The 19245-nt window shown below is 48.8% G+C and overlaps 1 protein-coding gene across 2 annotated transcripts in view; it reads right to left on the bottom strand.

The window, feature by feature from the left end:
- The window catches only part of EFNB1 (ephrin B1), a 59223-nt gene extending 40724 nt beyond the window's left edge, over positions 1-18499 (bottom strand). For both annotated transcript variants that reach the window (XM_060755986.2, XM_060755987.2), the window contains exon 1: positions 18256-18499. In XM_060755986.2, coding sequence (XP_060611969.2) covers positions 18256-18485 — 230 coding nt within the window. In that variant the 5' untranslated portion in view covers positions 18486-18499. The remainder of the gene's footprint in view (positions 1-18255) is intronic.
- Between the last annotated feature and the right edge of the window lie 746 nt (positions 18500-19245).

Raw genomic sequence — 19245 nt, 5'->3', positions numbered from 1 at the left:
TGATGCAGCAGCGGAAAAAGCCAATGTGATCTGAGGCTGCATCCTCTGGATGAAGGTCATGGCTTGACCACAGATGAGATGGAAGGTGTCCTGAGAAGAGCAACTAAAAGGATCCAAGATCTGGAGGCCACAGATCCCTCTGAGGTGGAGCATCCAAAGTAATATTGAACCGATATTAGGAAGCACTGGTTCATGCATATATACATGCATATAGATTTGTTTCCCTGTTTTTCCTGAACATGTAAATTGTAAATACATACATATCTTAATGTGAAAGGCTGTCCCAAGGAGCAGGTTTCCCTTCTGCTTCCTGAGAGACTGGGACTCAACGGAGCCATGGGTTCAAGGGGCAGGAACATCAACATTAGGGAGAACTTCCTGATGCTCAGTAGGAGAACTCAATGCCCTCTGTTCTGGAACAGCTGTTCCAGGAGCTCCAGATTTATTTGCTGTGTTTAAGTGTTTGTGTGCAATCCCATGCTTGGGATTTTGCAGCAGGGGGTTTCCTGTTATAATTTGCATTTATAGGGTAAGCCGCCTGTCAATAATAGTTAGGACCCCTGGTCCCGCCCCTCTCTGGGTTTTTTGGAGGGAAGGGGCCATTTTTCGGTCACACACAAAGAAGCCAGTCTATAGGACGCATACCAGCTAGTCCCGTAGGAAAGGCTTCATTCCTCAAAACCTTCCGGGGAAATAGAAATAGCCATCCGGGGATCATCCAAAGGTGATCCAGGGTCCATCCAGGGGTCATCCAGTGACCATCCAGTTCCAGGGAAACAGAAGGAAAAGGTCCCAAAGGCTCTGGCTGAGAGCTCACAGCCTCACAGCACCAGAGGGGAAAACAGTCCTGAAGTTTCCACAGGACAGCACTGCAGAACCACAGAACTCCAGCTAAACATCTTCTAGCTTCGTCTGGTCGGTTCCTCGGTTTCCAGACGCATTTGGGGATCGGCAGTTTACCCAGACCAGCGAGGCCGAGGTGATGGACGGCCTGGGAGGGATTACAAAGGGTTCTTCTTCTTGTTAAGATCGTACAGTTAAACCAAGCCAGTGCCAGCCTCTTAAAGACTAGTGTAAGAAAGCCTTGAAGTGTTGTTTGAAGATTTGTTCCTTAAAGAACTCTAAAGCCCATTACTTCTGGAAGTCTCTAACCATCTCTCTTCGGGCACCCTGGCTTCCCACTGGGTTTAAAGTGTGCGTTCTATAGAATAAAGACATTCTGTTCGGACCCAGTGGCGACAGAACACCCTCCCTCCTTGGAGGTTTTTAAGTAGAGGCTGGATGGCCATCTGTAGGGAGGGCTTTGACTGTGCTTCTCCTGCATCTGGTTTGAAACAGACGACGATAAGAGGTCCCTTCCAACTCTAATTATGCTACGATTTTGGTGGTGCTTCTCCTGCACAGCAGGGGGTGGACTAAATGTCCTCTGGGGGACTATAGGATTGCGTGGCAGCCCCAACCGAGGCAAAGTCGTCATCGTTCTCCTCCTCCCTCCCTGGGAAACGCCTGGCTTCTGCTCCGTGGAAAGCAGACCATAAAAGGAAGGTGAGAGGAAGGCGGCGCCGCCCAAAAGCAGCAGGTAAGGAGTGCCTCACCTGGAAACATGGCTGCCGTGGGGGGGGGGGGCACGGCTGGTTTCCCATTGACCTCTGTGGAGGGAACGCACTGGGAAGGAGTAGGGACTGCCATCTCTTTGACTTGGTTTGATTTGGTTCTGTCCCTACTTCTGCAACATAATGGGGACACTTCTACACAAACACACACGCAGCGCCTCCGCTCCCTTTTGCTCAGGATCCCACTCCTACTCTGAGAAAAGCTGGCGGTAGCAGCGTTTGTGCCGCCTCCTCCCTCCCTCCCTCCCTCCCTTTGGCCCGGATCCAGGGCAGTCACAGGATCTCCTCCACCTCCTCTGGCAAGGAATGCTGCTTCCCGCATTGTCAAAGGAGCCTCTCACGTCCAGAATCGGAATGGTGTGCTTTTCGCGCACTATAGCCAACATGTTCTAGCAGCATTTTCTCCTCCTGACGTGTCACCTAAATCTGTGGCTATTGGCATCTCCAGAGGATGAGATGGTGGTCAAGCGAGTGGAGCATCTATCCCTGTGGAACCATGTCCAGGGCGGAGAAAGAACCCATGTCCATTGATCCAAGAGTGAAGGGTGCCATTAAGCAAGCTTGATTTGCAAGTGTTGGAGTGGGACCCACCCATCAATCAGCGTATGAGTCCGGCATCTATTCCATTTGCATGGTTTGCTGACTTGGAGACATCCTTAGCCTGGGTGGTGCTCACTGGCTCTTGATCACTTCCTGCCTGGAGGCATCACCATCACCATCACCATCACCATCACCATCACCATCACCATCATCTCCAAAGAACTGGCCCAATAATACCCAAGTTCTGGCACTTTAGCACGTCTCTCCAGCTCACAATTCTGACATTTTAATGCCCACGGACATTACTCTCCCATCCCTGCCACTGAATTTTGCATTTTCCCTTAGCTCTCTCTAGGAATCTTGCACAAACTCAGAGCCCTCCGAACAAGGCACTTTTATTGCTCTCTGTGGTATTGTTTTTAGGATGTTATGTTTTATTGTGATATAGAATCATATGTTTCTATTTGGTTTTGTTTTGATTTTATTTTGTTGCATTATGTTTTAATTCCGTGCTCTCTGGGCTTGTCCCTTTGTAAGACGCCCCGAGTCCCTTCAGGGAGATTATTATTATTATTATTATTATTATTATTATTATTATTATTACCACAACAACCACATCAGGCTACACAGAGAAGTCACAGAAATCCACAAGAAGTATGTGAACAGCGTCAACAGAAAGGAGGAAACCATGAAAATGAATACAATCTGGCTCCCAGTATTATCAAAAACTCTAAAGAGCAACACTCAGAAAACAGGGGAATTCCAGACAGGAAATAATCAGGGCCAGCTCACACCTCCCAACCAAGGCAGCAATCAGCCAGGCTTTGAAGCTGCCAGGCCACTCAATGCTAATCACCATGGCCAATTGCAACATTCTCACTTGCCTCAAGCAGAGAGGAGTTCTTTCTCCCACCCTGCACATCATTCCACAGGGATATAAACCCCACTGGCCTAGCGTCGAACAGACCTCACAACCTCTGGGGATACCTGCCACAGATGTGAGCGAAACGTCAGGAGAGAATGCTTCTGGAACACGGCCAAGCAGCCTGGAAAACTCACCACAACCTATTATTATTATTATTATTATTATTATTAATTCTGGAAGCATAATAATAATACTTTATTTATAACCCGGCCTCTCTCCCTGAAGGGACTCAGCAAGTGACCTTTGTTCCCTTTGAACAGTTTACTGCTGTGGAGACATCCTTAGCCTGGGTGGTGTTCACTACCCCTTGGTTGCCTGCTGCCTGGAGACATCATCACCCTCATCATCCTCCTGATTATTATTACAGAATTAGCCTGGCCTTTGTTCCCTTTGCACTGCCTGCTGCCAGGGTGGTGCTCACTGGCCCTTGACTGCCTGCTGCCTGGAGGAGACCTCCTGTGCCTGGGTGGCGTTCATTAGTCACTGTCTTGATTCTGGTGTTTTTCAATACTGGAAGCCACACTGGGATCATTTTCACGGTTTCTTCCTTTCTGTTGAAATGGTCTGTGTGCTTGTGGAATGGACAATTTCAGCAGAAAGGAAGAAACCATGAATATTCCACAGACAGACAGACAGACAGATACACTCCACTTGCTTGACTCCTATCAGATCCTCTGCAGATGCCGTTAGCCACAGATGCAGGCGAAACAAAACGAGCAAATGCTGCTAGAACACGTTGGCCATTCAGCTCGGAAACCCCACCGCAACGCCCTAAAGCGATTTCTGTGTTGGCCCTAAAGATGAAGGAAGGAAGCTCTGCCCTCCTGGAACACGCCAAGCCCAACCGGGACACACGTCTCGGGGTCCGATACAGAAATCAACAGCACAGCCACCCATGTGAAATCATACACACTTTTGATTCCAAGCACTGATCATCACAACTTTGGAAACGTTTGCTAAGACGCAACAAACAATGCAAACAAGTTGAAACCAACAGCAAAGCGAACTCTTGCTTGCTTCCCAAAAGGACTCCTATTTATATATATATATATATATCTGAATGTCTGCGCATATAAATGCATGTACAAAAGAGAGAGAGAGAGAGAGAGAGAGGCAATATCGGCGGCTCCTCACCATCGTTGGCTCCTCCAACCAGAGACAAGAGAAAGGGAGAGTTCCTCCCACGTCAAAGTTGGCGAGGAAAGAAGAAACCTAAGAGTTGCACTTTCCAAAAGCCTGCAACTATTTTTAATCCCTCGTTTGCAAAAAGGGAAAGTCCTTCCGAACTGCAGAGGGGTCCGAGGGAGGCAGAGAGACGGCGGTGGGCGGGGGGAGGCGGCTGCTTCTTCCATCGGCATGCCTGCACGGCCCGTGAGGACAGAAAGGCCCCAGTCCAGCCCCAGAAAGGCCCTCCTTGGTTCCCCCAGCCCAACCCAAGAGACCTCCAAAGACCATCTAGGCCAGTGTTTCTCAACCTGGGGGTCGGGACTCCTGGGGGGGTCGCGAGGGGGTGTCAAAGGGGTCGCCAAAGAACATCAGAAAAAAATAGTATTTTGTGTTGGTCCTGGGGGTTCTGTGTGGGAACTTTGACCCAATTCTATTGTTGGTGGGGTTCGGAATGCTCTTTGATTGTCGGTGAACTATAAATCCCAGCAACTACAACTCCCAAATATCAGGGTCTATTTTCTCAAAACTCCACCAGTGTTCACATTTGGGCAGATTGAGTATTCATGCCAAGTTTGTTCATCATTGTTTGAGCCCACATTGCTCTCTGGATGTACGTGAACTACAACTTCCAAACTCAAGATCAATACCCACCAACCCTTCCAGTATTTTCTGTTGGTCATGGGAGTTGTGTGTTCCAACACTGGTTCAATTCCATCATTGGTGCAGTTCAGAATGCTTCTTGATTGTAGGTCAACTATAAATCCTAGCAACTACAACTCCCAAATGAATCCCCCCAAGGCCCCCAGTATTCAAATTTGGGGGTATAGGATATTTGTATCAAATTTGATGCAGTAAATGAAAACACATCCTGCTTATCAGATATTTACATTATGATCCATTGCAGTAGCAAAATTAGTTATGAAGTAGTATCAAAAATAATTTTATGGTTGGGGGTCACCACAACATAAGAAACTGTATTCAGGGGTCGCGACATGAGGAAGGTTGAGAACCACTGATCTAGGCCAAGCCTGGGCAAACGTTGGCCCTCCCTCCAGGTGTTTTGGACTCCAACTCCCACCATTCCTAACAGCCTCAGGACCTTTCCTTTCCCCCCCCCCCACCCACTTAAACTGAGTACTGGGCCCATAACCACCGTCAGGCTTTGTTGCCTGTGCAGAGTGCAAGGAAGCTTACTCCACAGCAGGCATGGGCCAACTTTGGCCTTCCAGGTATTTTGGACTCCAACTCCCACCATTCCTGACAGCCTCAGGCCCCTTCCTTTTCCCCCTCAGCCGCTTATGCCGAGTGCTGGGCCCATAACCAACGTCAGGCTTTGTTGCCTGTGCGGAGTGCAAGGAAGCTTCCTGCATAGCAGGCATGGGCCAACTATGGCCTTCCCAGATGTTTTGGACTTCAACTCCCACCATTCCTCACAGCCTCAGGCCCCTTCCTTTTTCCTCCCAGCCACTTAAGCCGAGTGCTGGGCCCATAACCAACATCAGGCTTTGTTGCCTCTGCGGAGTGCAAGGAAGCTTCCTCCACAGCAGGCATGGGCCAACTATGGCCTTCCAGGTATTTTGGACTCCAACTCCCACCATTCCTCACAGCCTCAGACCCCTTCCTTTTCCCCCTCAGCCGCTTGAGCATCAAGAGAGAATGCTTATAGAACATGGCCATACAGCCCGAAAAACTTACAACAACCCAATTATTCAACGCCTTAAAACACACACAAAACATTAAGCTTCAAATAAATTAAATTAAAATCAATACATATTACAGTACATTCTGGCGTATAAGACTACTTTTTAACCCAAGAAAATCTTCTCAAAAGTCAGGGGTCGTCTTATACGCGGGTGTAGTCTTATGCATGGGAGTCGTCTTAACTCTATATTTTAACTGGAAAAGTTAGGGGTCGTCTTATACGCCCAGTCGTCTTATATGCCGGAATAAACGGTAAGCACTAGCCGTCCCCTGCCATCCAATGCTGTGGCCCAGTCTCTGCATATGTATTTTGTGTGTATATATATTTGTATGTATGTGGTTTTGTGCATGTGCTGTTGTGTCTTTTTGCTTTTTTCTGTTGTGTTTTTACGTGTTTTTATGAGTGATGGTCACTCATTGGCCTGAGAGGTGTCTTGTGTCCAAATTTGGTGTCAATTGGTCCAGTGGTTTTGGAGTTATGTTAATCCCACAAACGAACATTACATGTTTATTTATATAGACTTACAAGCATTACATTCAATATGAAAATCACGTCACCCAGAAATCGTAGTCCAAAGCTGTTCCACGGTCATTGCGCATATTCCGAACCTGTTATTGCACTGCTCTGTTCTCTGAAAGCCTGACTCCAAGGCCAAGTTTGTTTGTTTTTTACTTTCCTTCTAAAGCTGGGAGGGAGGGGGCTGATCTAATACCACGGCAGAGGAAGTTCCGCAACTGAGGGGCCACCACCAAGAAGGAAGGCCCTCTCTCTCATCCAAGTGGGACCAAGAGCAGGGCCTCCTCCAATTATCTTAACCCCTGAGATGGCTCGTAAGAGGAGATAGATTCGGACAGGCAAGCTGGGCCGGAACCGTTTTGGTCTTTATAGGCCAGTGGTTCTCAACCCTGGGGGAGTTTGGGGGAAATAGACCTTGACATCTGGGAGTTGTAGTTGCTGGAATTTACAGTTGGCTTACAACTGGAGAGCATTCTGAACCCCACTAACAATAGAATTGGGCCAAACTTTCCACACAGAACCCCTATGACCAACAGAAAATGCTTTGTCTTCTGACGGTCTTTGGCAACCCCTCTGATACCCCCTCGCGACACCCCCCCCCCCCCCCGGGGTCCCGACCCCACGGTTGACAAACACTGTTATAGACCAAAGCCAGCACTTTGAATTGTGCTCGGTAGCAGATTGGTAGCCAGTGGAGCTGACACAACAGGGGAGTTGTGTGCTCCCTGTATGCTGGTCCAGTAAGCAACCTGGCTAGTGCCCACTGGGCCATTTGAAGCTTCCGAACAGTCTTCAAAGGCAGTCCCATGTAGAGTGCATTGCAGTAGTCTATATGCAACCTGGCTAGTGCCCTATTTGAAGCTTCCGAACAGTCTTCAAAGGCAGTCCCATGTAGAGTGCATTGCAGTAGTCTATATGCAACCTGGCTAGTGCCCTATTCGAAGCTTCCGAACAGTCTTCAAAGGCAGTCCCATGTAGAGTGCATTGCAGTAGTCTATATGCAACCTGGCTGGTGCCCTATTCGAAGCTTCCGAACAGTCTTCAAAGGCAGTCCCATGTAGAGTGCATTGCAGTAGTCTATATGCAACCTGGCTAGTGCCCTATTCGAAGCTTCCGAACAGCCTTCAAAGGCAGTCCCATGTAGAGTGCATTGCAGTAGTCTATATGCAACCTGGCTAGTGCCCTATTCGAAGCTTCCGAACAGCCTTCAAAGGCAGTCCCACGTAGAGTGCATTGCAGTAGTCTATACGGGATGTAACCAGAGTGTGAACCAATAGTAGTAATAATAATAATAATAATAATAATAATAATAATAATAATAATAATTTTATTCTAAGTGTGACCCAGGATTGGAAAACAATTGCGCAAGTGTGTTGTCAAAGACTTTCATGGCTGGAATGAAGTTCAAGTGGGGTCCATTTGAAGCCATGGCTCCTTCCAGTAGGTCCCAGCTTCCATCATGGCTTTGGAGCAGGAATGGGCAGACTTGGGCCCTCCAATGTTTTGGACTCCAACTCCCACAATTCCTAGCAACCTCAGGCCCTTTCCTTTTCCCCCTCAGCCGCTTAAGCGGCTGAGGGGGAAAAGGAAGGGGCCTGAGGTTGCTAGGAATTGTGGGAGTTGGAGTCCAAAACATTGGAGGGCCCAAGTTTGCCCATTCCTGCCCTGGAGCTGAAACAGCCCTTGCACCAGTGCTCCCAGTATCCTTCTGGGTGCAAACGGGGCTTTGCAACTGCAAAAATCCCCATCTACTCTGCCTGCTCAGCAAGAATGTAACGCTGTATACATAGTTGGAATAAATACCAGGAGATATTTATAAACGCGTTCCTAAATTGGGAACAAAGTTACGTCTGTTAAAAAAGCAACAGAAACAAAAAAAATGTATCGGTTAAAAAACCACTGAAACGTAGATGCGACGCAATACAAAACAATAACAAATAAATAATGAAACTTTGTTTACATGGCACTCTATTTCCCCAATGACAAAACAGAAGAGGAACCTGACCCGCAACCATGTTATTCTTCTCCTTTTCCGAGTCCAAATGCACTCCGATTTTGGATTTCTTTCCAAAAGCTTTTGCACAGAAATGCAAAGCCGTCGGAAAAACTTGTGCAAACGAATTGGGCCCGGGGGGAGGGGGGGGGCGTTCCTCCAGACTAAGCGATCCAGCAGGGCCCGTTAGGAAGGAAAACAATGTGTAATGCAAGGATTAGGATGATGATGAGGAGGAGGATGATGATGTGGTTTCTCTGGCCACTTTCCCGCCCCCGAAAGGAAAAGCCTGGGAGACAAAGGGAGGCCCGGCCAGCGCATGTGCGCAACAGCAGCAGAGCAGGCCTTTCCGCCTTGTGAACATCCTTCTTGAATGGTTTTGCAAAGGCCTGAGTGCAATGCTGCAATGATTCCAGGCAAAGGGGACTTGCAACCCATGCACAAAAAACAAAACACCAAGCACCAACCAAGCATCACAACTTTGCTAAGGTGCAACAAACGCAATGCAAACAAGTTGATATCCACAGCAAAGCAAACTCTTGCTGGCTTGCTTTCCAAAGTGACTCAGATGGACAAGTGAGCGGCTTATTGTCATAGAATCCTAGAATCAAAGAGTGGGAAGAGACCTCCTGGGCCATCATCCAGTCCAACCCCATTCTGCCAAGAAGCAGGAATATTGCATTCAAAGCACCCCTGACAGATGGCCATCCAGCCTCTGTTTCAAAGCCTCCAAAGAAGGAGCCTCCACCACACTTGACATCAGAGGCTAAAGACATGAAGTATCGAGGACTCCTCACATTGGTCCCCCAACCAACGCAGACAGGAAAAGGAAGCACAGAATCATAACAGAGACCCCCAGAGGTCGTCTAGTCCAACCCCACTCTGCCGTCATGCAGGAAAAACACAATCAAAGCTCGGCCGACAAATGAAGAGGAAGGAAAGGGTCTATGGCTGGCTGGAAGGACCCAACCCTCCCAACAGATAACCATCCAAAGTCTGCTAATAATAATAGTAATAACAACAATGATGATAAGAATAAGAATCCTACCTCTGAGGATGCTTGCCATAGATGCAGGTGAAACGTCAGGAGAGAATGCCTCTAGAACATGGCCATACAGCCCGAAAAAACCTACAACAACCCAGTGATTCTGGCCATGAAAGCCTTTGACAATACAGAGAACCTTAGAGTTGGAAGAGTCCTCCAAATGCCATCCAGTCCAACCCCATTCTGCCAGGAAGGACACCATCAAAATCCTACCGACAGATGAACACACTCCCAAATGAGGTAAGATCCGCTCCCTCACTCCTGGCTTTTAGGAAAAAAATAAAATCATGGTTTTAGGACCAGGCCTTTTGCCAGTAGAAGTAAATGAATGCAGCATTTTGGAAAGACTATGACTGGAACGGCGATCCAACAAAGGAGACTGTTTTATTGTTTTAATAATTGTTTTATTCTTTATGGATGTACTGTTTTAATTTGATTTATGTTTAATTGTAATGTATAATTCTAATTGTTTGTACTGGCATTGAATTTTTGCCATGACTTGTGTGTAAACCGCTTTGAGTCCCCCTCAGGGTGAGAAAAGCGGTATACAAATACTGTAAATAATAAATAAATAATAATAAATAACATCCAAGCTTTGCTAATTATAATAATATCAATACTACATTATAATAATATTAATAACTGAATCCTAGAGTTGGAAAGGGCCCTCGAAGGCCATCCAATCCAACCCTGGAAGGACGCCATCACAGCCCTCCCAACAGATGACCATCTAAATTATTATATTATACTAGAGTTGGAAGGGTCCTCCAAATGCCATCCAGTCCAACCCCATTCTGCCAGGAAAGACACCATCAAAATCCTCCCAACAGATGACCACCCAAGCTTTGATAACAACAACAACTGAATTCTAGAGTTGGAAAGGGCCCTCGGAGGCAGGCCAATCCAACCCAGGAAGGACACCATCAAAACCCTCCTGACAGATGGCCATCCAATCTCTGCTAAGAATAATAATAACAATAACAGAATCCTAGAGTTGGGTCTCCCAAATGCCATCCAATCCAACCACATTCTTGAAAGGATGCCATCAAAGCCCTCCTGACAGATGGCCCCCCAGCATGTTATGGAGACATAGAATCCTAGAGTTGAAAGGGACTCCCAATGGCCATCCAATCCAACCCTCTTCTCCAGGACAGGGGGGCACAATCAAAGTCCTCCCACCAGATGGCCATTCAAGCTCTGCTAATAATAATAACAACAACAACAAAAGAATTATAGAATTGGAAGGTTTGCATTTCTATTTGCAGTTTCACCAATGTGGACAGAGTGCTCTGTCTGTCTGTCTGTCTGCAGACATGAATGTTTGTGCATATAAATACAAGTACAAAAGAGAGATACAGTATCAGCGACTTCTCAAATCATTCCTTCAAACAGAGACAAGTGAAAGGGGGAGCTTATCATTATTCTTGTTATTATCTCTATTATATAAATGGGGTCCCCCGGTGGCGCAGTGGGTTCAACCCCTGTGCCGGCAGGACTGAAGACTGACAGGTCGCAGGTTCGAATGCGGGGAGAGGCGGATGAGCTCCCTCTATCAGCTCCAGCTCCTCATGCAAAGGGGACATGAGAGAAGCCTCCCACAAGGATGATAAAAACATCAAAACATCTGGGCGTCCCCTGGGCAACGTCCTTGCAGACGGCCAATTCTCTCACACCAGAAGCAACTTGCAGTTTCTCAAGTCGCTCCTGACACGACCAAAATCTCCATTATGTTTATTTACACGTTGCAGATCACTAGGAAAGAAACTTGTAAAAGCTGCACTTTGCAAAAGGTTGCAACTATTTTCATCCCTTGCTTGCAAAAAACAAATCCTTTAAAACGATTCAGTTTTGGCGGAACGATTCAAGGTTCGAGACTGAAAAATAAATCCACAGGAGGCTTTTGAGCCGAGAAGATGCCATTGCCTGTGCCAATGGGCACAAAAACCCCTTTTCCTCCCTAGGCAACCCCATGCGTCGCAGGAATTAGAAATGTGCCTTGGACTGAGTGGTCAGCCGGCCGTGTCCATCCCTATTCTTTCCCAGTCATGGCACTCGTCCCCTCACCAGCCTCTTCCATTTCAGTGTTTCGGGGTGCGCCAAGCCATAAAGGCTCCCCACACCACCAACAACACCCTGTGAGTTTCCCACAGGATTTGGATCCCATTTCGGAACCATTCACGGCACTCCCGTCCGCATGTTTATCGGTAAGCAAGTGCCGGCGGGCTCAGCTGGGCTTGCGTCCCTTTAGCGTCCCCAAAAACCAAGCAAGTACAGCCTTCCCACAACATTACAGGTTTCGGCTGGGACAGAACCAGCAGAGTTCTGGTTTCCAAGGGACCCCAATCGACCAGACGCATTCCCTTCAAAAAAGCTTGGGACACTAAGCTCAGCATTGACTCGTAAGGCCATGAGAGGGGCTCCTGACCCAAGCCCCCCAGGCTCTGCAGGCGGGGAAGGGGCTTCGCCAGGCACAGAGACACCGCTTCCCGGGAAATAAATCACCCATCTTGGCAAAGGGCTGGGCCAAGAGGAAGGGCCTCCGTGCCATGATCTCAGAGACGGAAGGGGCCCCCAAAGGCCACCCAGTCCAGCCCCCTTCAGCCAAGCAGAAGGGCACGATCCAAGCGAACCAAGCCCTCTATCCTATTGATATATTGATATGATAGACCTATCATGGACTCCTGGAGTTGGAAGGGACACCCTTCCAATCCAGCCTAGAGGAAGACACAATCCAACCCTCCTGACAGATGGCCATCCAGCTGTAGATGGAGGAACATAAATATGATAGATATGACTGACACACACAGGGAGATGATAGGAAGATATGAGATATATCATAGGAGCCTAGAGTTGGATGTGACCCCCAAAGGCCATCTAGTCCAGCCCCCTTCAGCCAGGTAGAAGGGCACAATCCAAGCCCTCCTGACAGATGGTCATGCCGCCACAGGTAGATGGTGAGAGAGAAAGATCAACATGATAGATACATCAAAGGAGCCTACAGCTAGACAGGACCCACAAAGGTCGTCCAGTCCAGCCCCCTTCAGCCAGGCAGGGCACAATTCAAGCCCTCCCGACAGATGGCCATACCACCACAGGTAGATGGTGAAAGATCTATATCAATATGATAGATATATCATAGGAGCCTACAGCTAGACAGAACCTCCAAAGGCCGTCCAGCCCAGCCTCCTTCAGCCAGGCAGGAAAACACAATCCAACCCTCCTGACAGATGGCCATGCCGCCACATGTTGTTTCTTCCATCAGTGTTGATGTGGAGATTGTCTGGTTTGCCTACTCTGGAACATGCAACATAGAATTGACCTTCTTTAGGGGTCCCTTTCAAATCTATGATACTATATCTCTCTCTGTGTGTGAATCATATCTATCTACCTATATCTCTGGCTGGATGGCTCTTTGTCAGGAGGGCTTTGATTACGTTTTCTTGCCCTGGTGAAGGAAGTTGGAATGGGTGGCCTTGAGTATTTTCTGATGGTCATGGGGGTTCTGTGTGGGAAGTTTGCCCCAATTCTGTCGTTTGTGGGGTTCAGAATGCTCTTTGATTGTATGTGAACTATAAATCCCAGTAACTACAAATCCCAAATGTCAAGGTCTATTTCCCCCAAACTCCATCTGTGTTCATATTCAGACATATGGAGTATTTGTGCCAAGTTTGGTCCAGATCTAAAATGGTTTGAGTCCACAGTGCTCTCTGGATGTAGGTGAACTACAACTCCCAAACTCAAGGTCAATGCCCACCAAACCTTTATAGTGTTTTCTGTTGGTCATGGGAGTCCTGTATGCCCCGTTTGGTTCAATTCTATCATTGATGGAGTTCAGAATGCTCTTTGATTGTAGGTGAACTATAAATCCCAGTAACTACAACTCCCAAATGTCAGGGTCAATTCCTCCCCCCCCCCCCCAAATTCCATCTGAGTTCACATTTGGACATATGGAGTATTCGTTCCAAGTTTGGTCCACATCCATCATTGTTTGAGTCCACAGTGCTCTCTGGATGTAGGTGTACTACAACTCCCAAAGTCAAAGTCAATGCCCACCAAACCCTTCTAGTGTTTTCTATTGGTCATGGGAGAACTGTGTGCCAAGTTTGGTTCAATTCCATTATTGGTGGGGTTCAGAATGCTCTTTGATTGTAGGTGAACTATATATCGCAGCAACTACAACTCCCAAATGACAAAATCAAATTGGGAATACATTGGGTAGTTAGGTGTCTTGTATCCAAATTTGGTGTCAATTGGCCCACTGGTTTTGGAGTTTCTATAGATATGAAAGATTAATATATCTTGGGAGCCCAGAGCTAGAAGGGGCCCCCAAGTGGCATCCAGTCCAGCCCCCTTCTGCCAAGCAGGAAAGCACCACTCAAACCCTCCTGACAGATGGCCATGCCATCACAAACAGATGGTGATAGATACGATTGATTGATATATATACGTATCTAGATACATTGATAACAATGTGATAGATATATCATGGAATCCTAGAGTTGGATGAGAACCTCCAAGGCCACCCGGCCCAACCCTCTTCTTTCTGCTAGGTAGGAAGAGAACAATCGAACCACATCCAACAGATGGCCATTCTGCTTCGTAGACATTGGCGAGTTCAGGGAAAAACAGCACAACAGACTCATAGGATCCTCGGTTGTGATGGGAACCTCAGGGGCCATCCAGTCCAGTCCAATTCCCTTCGGTCAGACAGAAGGGCACCATCCAAGCCCTTCCAAGAGATGGCCGTCCAGCCATAGATGGGTGACCATAACTATGAGAGATACAACTGGCTTGGAAAGAGAAATATTTATTTCTGCCAAGGAGAATCAGCACAATCAGACCACTCCCTACTGATGGCCATCCAGAGATTCTAAGTTCATGGAGAAGGATAGGAATCCGAGAGTGGGAAAGGAACCTCAGGGGGCATCCAGTCCTACCCCATTTTTCTATCAAACCACTCCCGACAGATGGTCATCCAGCTTCAACAACAACAGCAGAATCCTAGAGTTTGGAAAGAACCAAAGGCCATCCTGTCCAACACCCTTCTTCCTTTCGGCCTTCAGACAGGAAGAACACAACCCAAGCCCTCCTGACAGACGACCATCCAACCATAGATATGATAGATAAGATATATTTGTGTGAGAGAGATATAGTATCATAGACTTGGAAGAGGCCCTAAGAGATGCCCAGTCCAACCCCACTTTTGCAAGGTGGAAAGACACAATCAAGGCTCTCCAGACAGATGGCCACCAGGGACTCCTAAGAGGGCCATCTAGCCCAATCCCCTTGTTTCCGCTAGGCAAGAAAAGCACAATCAAAACCTTCCCAGTAGATGGCCATGCAGCCTTTGCTTAATAACAACAACAATAACAGAAACCTACAGCTGGACGAAACCTCATAGAGGGTCATCCAGCTTTCAGGAAGGACGAGCGCAACTGGATCATTCCCAACAGATGGCCACCCTGCCTCCGTAATAATAATAATAATAATAATAATAATAATAATAATAATAGAATACTAGTTGGAAGGGGTCCCAAAGAGGCCCACCCAGCCCAACATCCTTCCCTCTGCCTCCCAGGCAGGAAACACAATCAAAGTCTTCCCGACAGATGGCCACTCAGCCTCTGCTTAATAATAACAGAATTCTAGCATCAGAAGGGATCCCCAAGAACCATCCAGTCCAACCCCCTTTATTCCGCCTTCAGGCAGGAGGAGCACAACCAAACCACTCCCGGCAGATGGCCACCCCACTTTTACTGAAAAGCCCCCCAAAGGGTGGAGTGAGCCTGGTGTGCTTTTGACCCTCTTCCTAGAGCCATATGAACACCAACAAAAAACGCACACACAACAAAGCCTTGCACTTCTTCCCTGTGAGGCAGGAGGAGCACAACAGAACCACTCCCGACAGACAGCCTTTCAGCCTTAATAATAATAGAATCCTAGAGTCAGAAGGGACCCCCAACGGCCATCCAGTTCACCCTCCCCTTCTTCCTTTCTGCCAGCAGGGAAACACAATCAAAGCCTTCCTGACAGATGGCTACCCAGCCTCTGCTTAATAATAATTATTATTATTATAGAATCCTAGAGTCGGAAGAGTATTGGACCATCCAGTCCAATCCCTTTCTTTCCGCCAGGCAAGAGGAGCACAACTAAACTACGCTTGGATGATGAGAAGATTGGGTACGGTTGTTTTTTGTAATAATTGTGCATTGTAATTGCTTATTGGTAATGTATGGATAATGTGTTAAGTCAATTGTTATATGTTGTATGGAACCACTGCTGTTTCTACTGTTTCTACTGTTTGTGAACCGCCGTGAGTCGCCTTCGGGCTTGAGATACAGCGGTAGAGAAGCAAAGTCAATACATAAATAATAAATAAACTAAACCACTCCCGACAGATGGCCACCCAGTCTCCGTAATAATAATAATAGAATCTTAAGGTTGGGAGAGACCCCAAAAGTCATCCAGTCCAACCCCTTTCCTTTTGCCTTCAGGCAGGAGGAGCACAACCAAAGCCGTCCTGACAGATGGCCATCCAGCCCCTGCTTAATAATAACAACAGAATCCTAGAGTCAGAAGGGACCCCAAAGAGGGCCATCCAACCCGACTGCCTCCTTTCTTTCAGCTTTCAGACAGGAAGAGCACAACCGAACCACTCCCAACAGATGGCCACTCACCCACAGAAGCAATAATAATAATAGTAATAATAATAAAATAACAACAGAATCCTCGAGTCGGAAGAGACCTCCAGAGTCATCCAGTCCAACCCCTTTCTTTATGCAGGAAGAGCACAATCAAAACTTTCCCGACAAATGGCCACTCAGCCTCCATAAGAACAACAACAGAATCCTGTATTTGGAAGATACCTCCAGAGGTCATCCAGTCCAACCCCTTTCCTTTTGCCTCCAGGCAGGAGGAGCACAACCGAACCACTCCCAACAGATGGCCACCCAGCCTCTGCTTAATAATACCAACAACGCCCTAGAGTCGGAAGGGACCCCAAAGAGGGCCACCCAGCACAACTGCCTTCTTTCCACCAGGCAAGAAGAGCACAACCGAACCACTCCCGGCAGATGGCCACCCAGCCTCTCCTTAATAATAATAATATTAGACTCCTGGAAGGGGCCCCAAACAGGGCCACCCAGCCCAAACCCTCCCTTCCTTCTTTCTTTCTACCAGGCAAAAAGAGCACAACCGAACCACTCTCGACAGATGGTCACCCAGCCTCTGCTTAATAACAACAACAACACCCTAGAGTTGCAAGAGACCCCAAAGAGGGCCACCCAGCCTCTGCTTAATAACAACAACAAGAGTCCTAGAGCTGGAAGGGACCCCAAACAAGGCCACTCAGCCCAACCCCTTCCCTCCTTCCTTCCAGGCAAGAAGAGCACAACCGAACCACTCCTGACAGATGGCCACCCAGCCTCTCCTTAATAATAATAATAATAATAATAATAATAATAGAATCCTAGAGACAGAAGGGACCCCAAACAGGGCCACCCAGGCCAACCCCTTTCCTTCTTTCTTTCATTCTTTCTGCAAGGCAAAAAGAGCACAACTGAACCACTCCTGACAGACAGCCACTCAGTCTCTGCTTAATAATAATAATAGAATCCTGGAAGAGACCCCAAACAGGGCCACCCAGCCCAACCCCTTTCTTTCCTTCTTTCTTTCCGCCAGGCAAGAAGAGCACAACCGAACCACTCCCGGCAGATGGCCACCCAGCCTCTCCTTAATAATAATAATAAAAATAATAATAATAGAATCCTAGAGACAGAATGGACCCCAAACAGGGCCACCAGCCCAACCCCTTTCCTTCCTTCCTTCCTTCCTTCTTTCTTTCCGCCAGGCAAGAAGAGCACAACCGAACCACTCTCGACAGATGGCCAGCCAGCCTCTGCTTAATAATAACAACAACACCCAAGAGTCACAAGAGACCCCAAAGAGGGCCACCTGGCCACTCCATCATAATAATAACAACAACAACAACAGGATCCTAGAGACAGAAGGGCCCCCAAACAAGGCCACCCAGCCCAACCCCGTTCCTCCTTTGTTTCTTTCTTTCTGCAAGGCAAGAAGAGCACAACCGAACCACTCCCGGAAGATGGCCACGCAGCCTCTCCTTAATAATAATAATAATAATAATAGACTCCTGGAAGGGCCCCCAAACAGGGCCACCCAGCCCAACCCCTTCCCTCCTTCCAGGCAAGAAGAGCACAACTGAATCACTCCCGGCAGATGGCCAGGCAGCCTCTCCTTAATAATAATAACAACAACAAGAACTGAATCCTGGAGCTGGAAGGGCCCCCAAACAGGGCCACCTAGCCCAACCCCTTCCTTCCTTCCTTCCTTTCTTTCTTTCCTTCCTTCTTTCTTCCTGACAGGCAAGAAGAGCACAACTGAACCACTCCGGACAGATGGCCACTCAGCCTCTCCTTAATAATAATAATAGTAAGAGAATCTTAGAGACGGAGGAGACCCCAAACAGGGCCCCCCAGCCCACCCCTTCCCCCTCTTTCTTTCTTTCTTTCTTTCTGCCAGGCAAGAAGAGCACGTTGGCCTCTCTGCCTTCCAGCAAACACAACCAAACCCCTCCCGACGGAGGGCCCTCCAGAACCCCAAGACAGGAGAGGCTCCTGGGCGGCTCCTGGACCCAGAGGAGAAGTGTGGTGGAGGTCTCTCTGTCTTTCTTTCCTTCCCCAGAAGCCTTTGCGGGGAGGGGGAGGGGAGGGGGAGAGGGGAGTGGGCGCGTACTTGTGGCTGGCGGCGGTCCAGGCGACGGGCTCGAGGTTCTTGGCCAGGAGCGGAGAGGCCAGGCGGAGCAGCGCCAGCAGCAGGCCCAGCAGCCGCGCCGAGGAAGAGGAAGGGGAAGCGGAAGCGGAAGGGGAAGCGGAAGCCGGGCGGCGGGGGCAGCGGCACTTCCGGGGGCCCGGGGGCGCTCCTTCCTCCTCCTCCTCCTCGCTCTCCTCCTCCGGGCGCACCATCCTCCGCCGCCGCCGCCGCCGCCGCCCCCCTCCTCCCCCTCCTCCGCCTTCTTCAGCGTCCAATTCGCTTAATCCACTTCCTTCCGGACTCCTCGCCTTCCCATCTCCCGCTCCGGTTGCCCCGGCGGCGCCGATTCCGCTCCGAACGGGGTCCCCTCCCTTCTTCTTCCCTTCCTTCCTTCTTCTCCGGCGTCCCGGCCCCGACTGGCGCTCCCTCCGCCCGCGCCGCCGCTCTACTCTCCCGCGCAGGCGAACGCCGCGGACAGCCCAAGCCCAGGGGGCGGGGCCAGCCAATGGCAGAGCGGCGCGCAGGGGTCCTCGCCAGGGAGGGACAGGCCACGCCCCCTCGGGGCGGAGGGAGGGGAAACGGGGCGGGGCCGCGGGGTCCGGAGCCACGCCCACTTCTTCCTCAACTCTCTCCTGTGGCGTCTTCCGCCCAAGACGGGCCGATGCTGCCCCCTGCCGGGAGGAGGCAGGGAAGCAGGGCGAGCATTCTAGAATCCTAGAAGAGTTGGAAGAGACCTCGTGGGCCATCCAGTCCAACCCTATTCTGCCAAGAAGCAGGAATATTGCATTCAAATCACCCCTGACAGATGGCCATCCAGCCTCTGCTTAAAAGCTTCCAACGAAGGAAAGAGCCTCCACCACACTCCACGGCAGAGAGTCCCACTGCTGAACGGCTCTCACAGTCAGGAAGTTCTTCCTCATCTTCAGGTGGAATCTCTTGTAGTTTGAAGCCATTGTTCCATTGCGTCCTAGT

The sequence above is a fragment of the Anolis sagrei genome, chromosome 10, assembly GCF_037176765.1.
Source record: "Anolis sagrei isolate rAnoSag1 chromosome 10, rAnoSag1.mat, whole genome shotgun sequence".
Taxonomy (NCBI): domain Eukaryota; kingdom Metazoa; phylum Chordata; class Lepidosauria; order Squamata; family Dactyloidae; genus Anolis; species Anolis sagrei.
The sequence above is the reverse complement of the archived record's forward strand: the minus strand, read 5'-3'. Positions and strand labels throughout refer to the sequence as shown.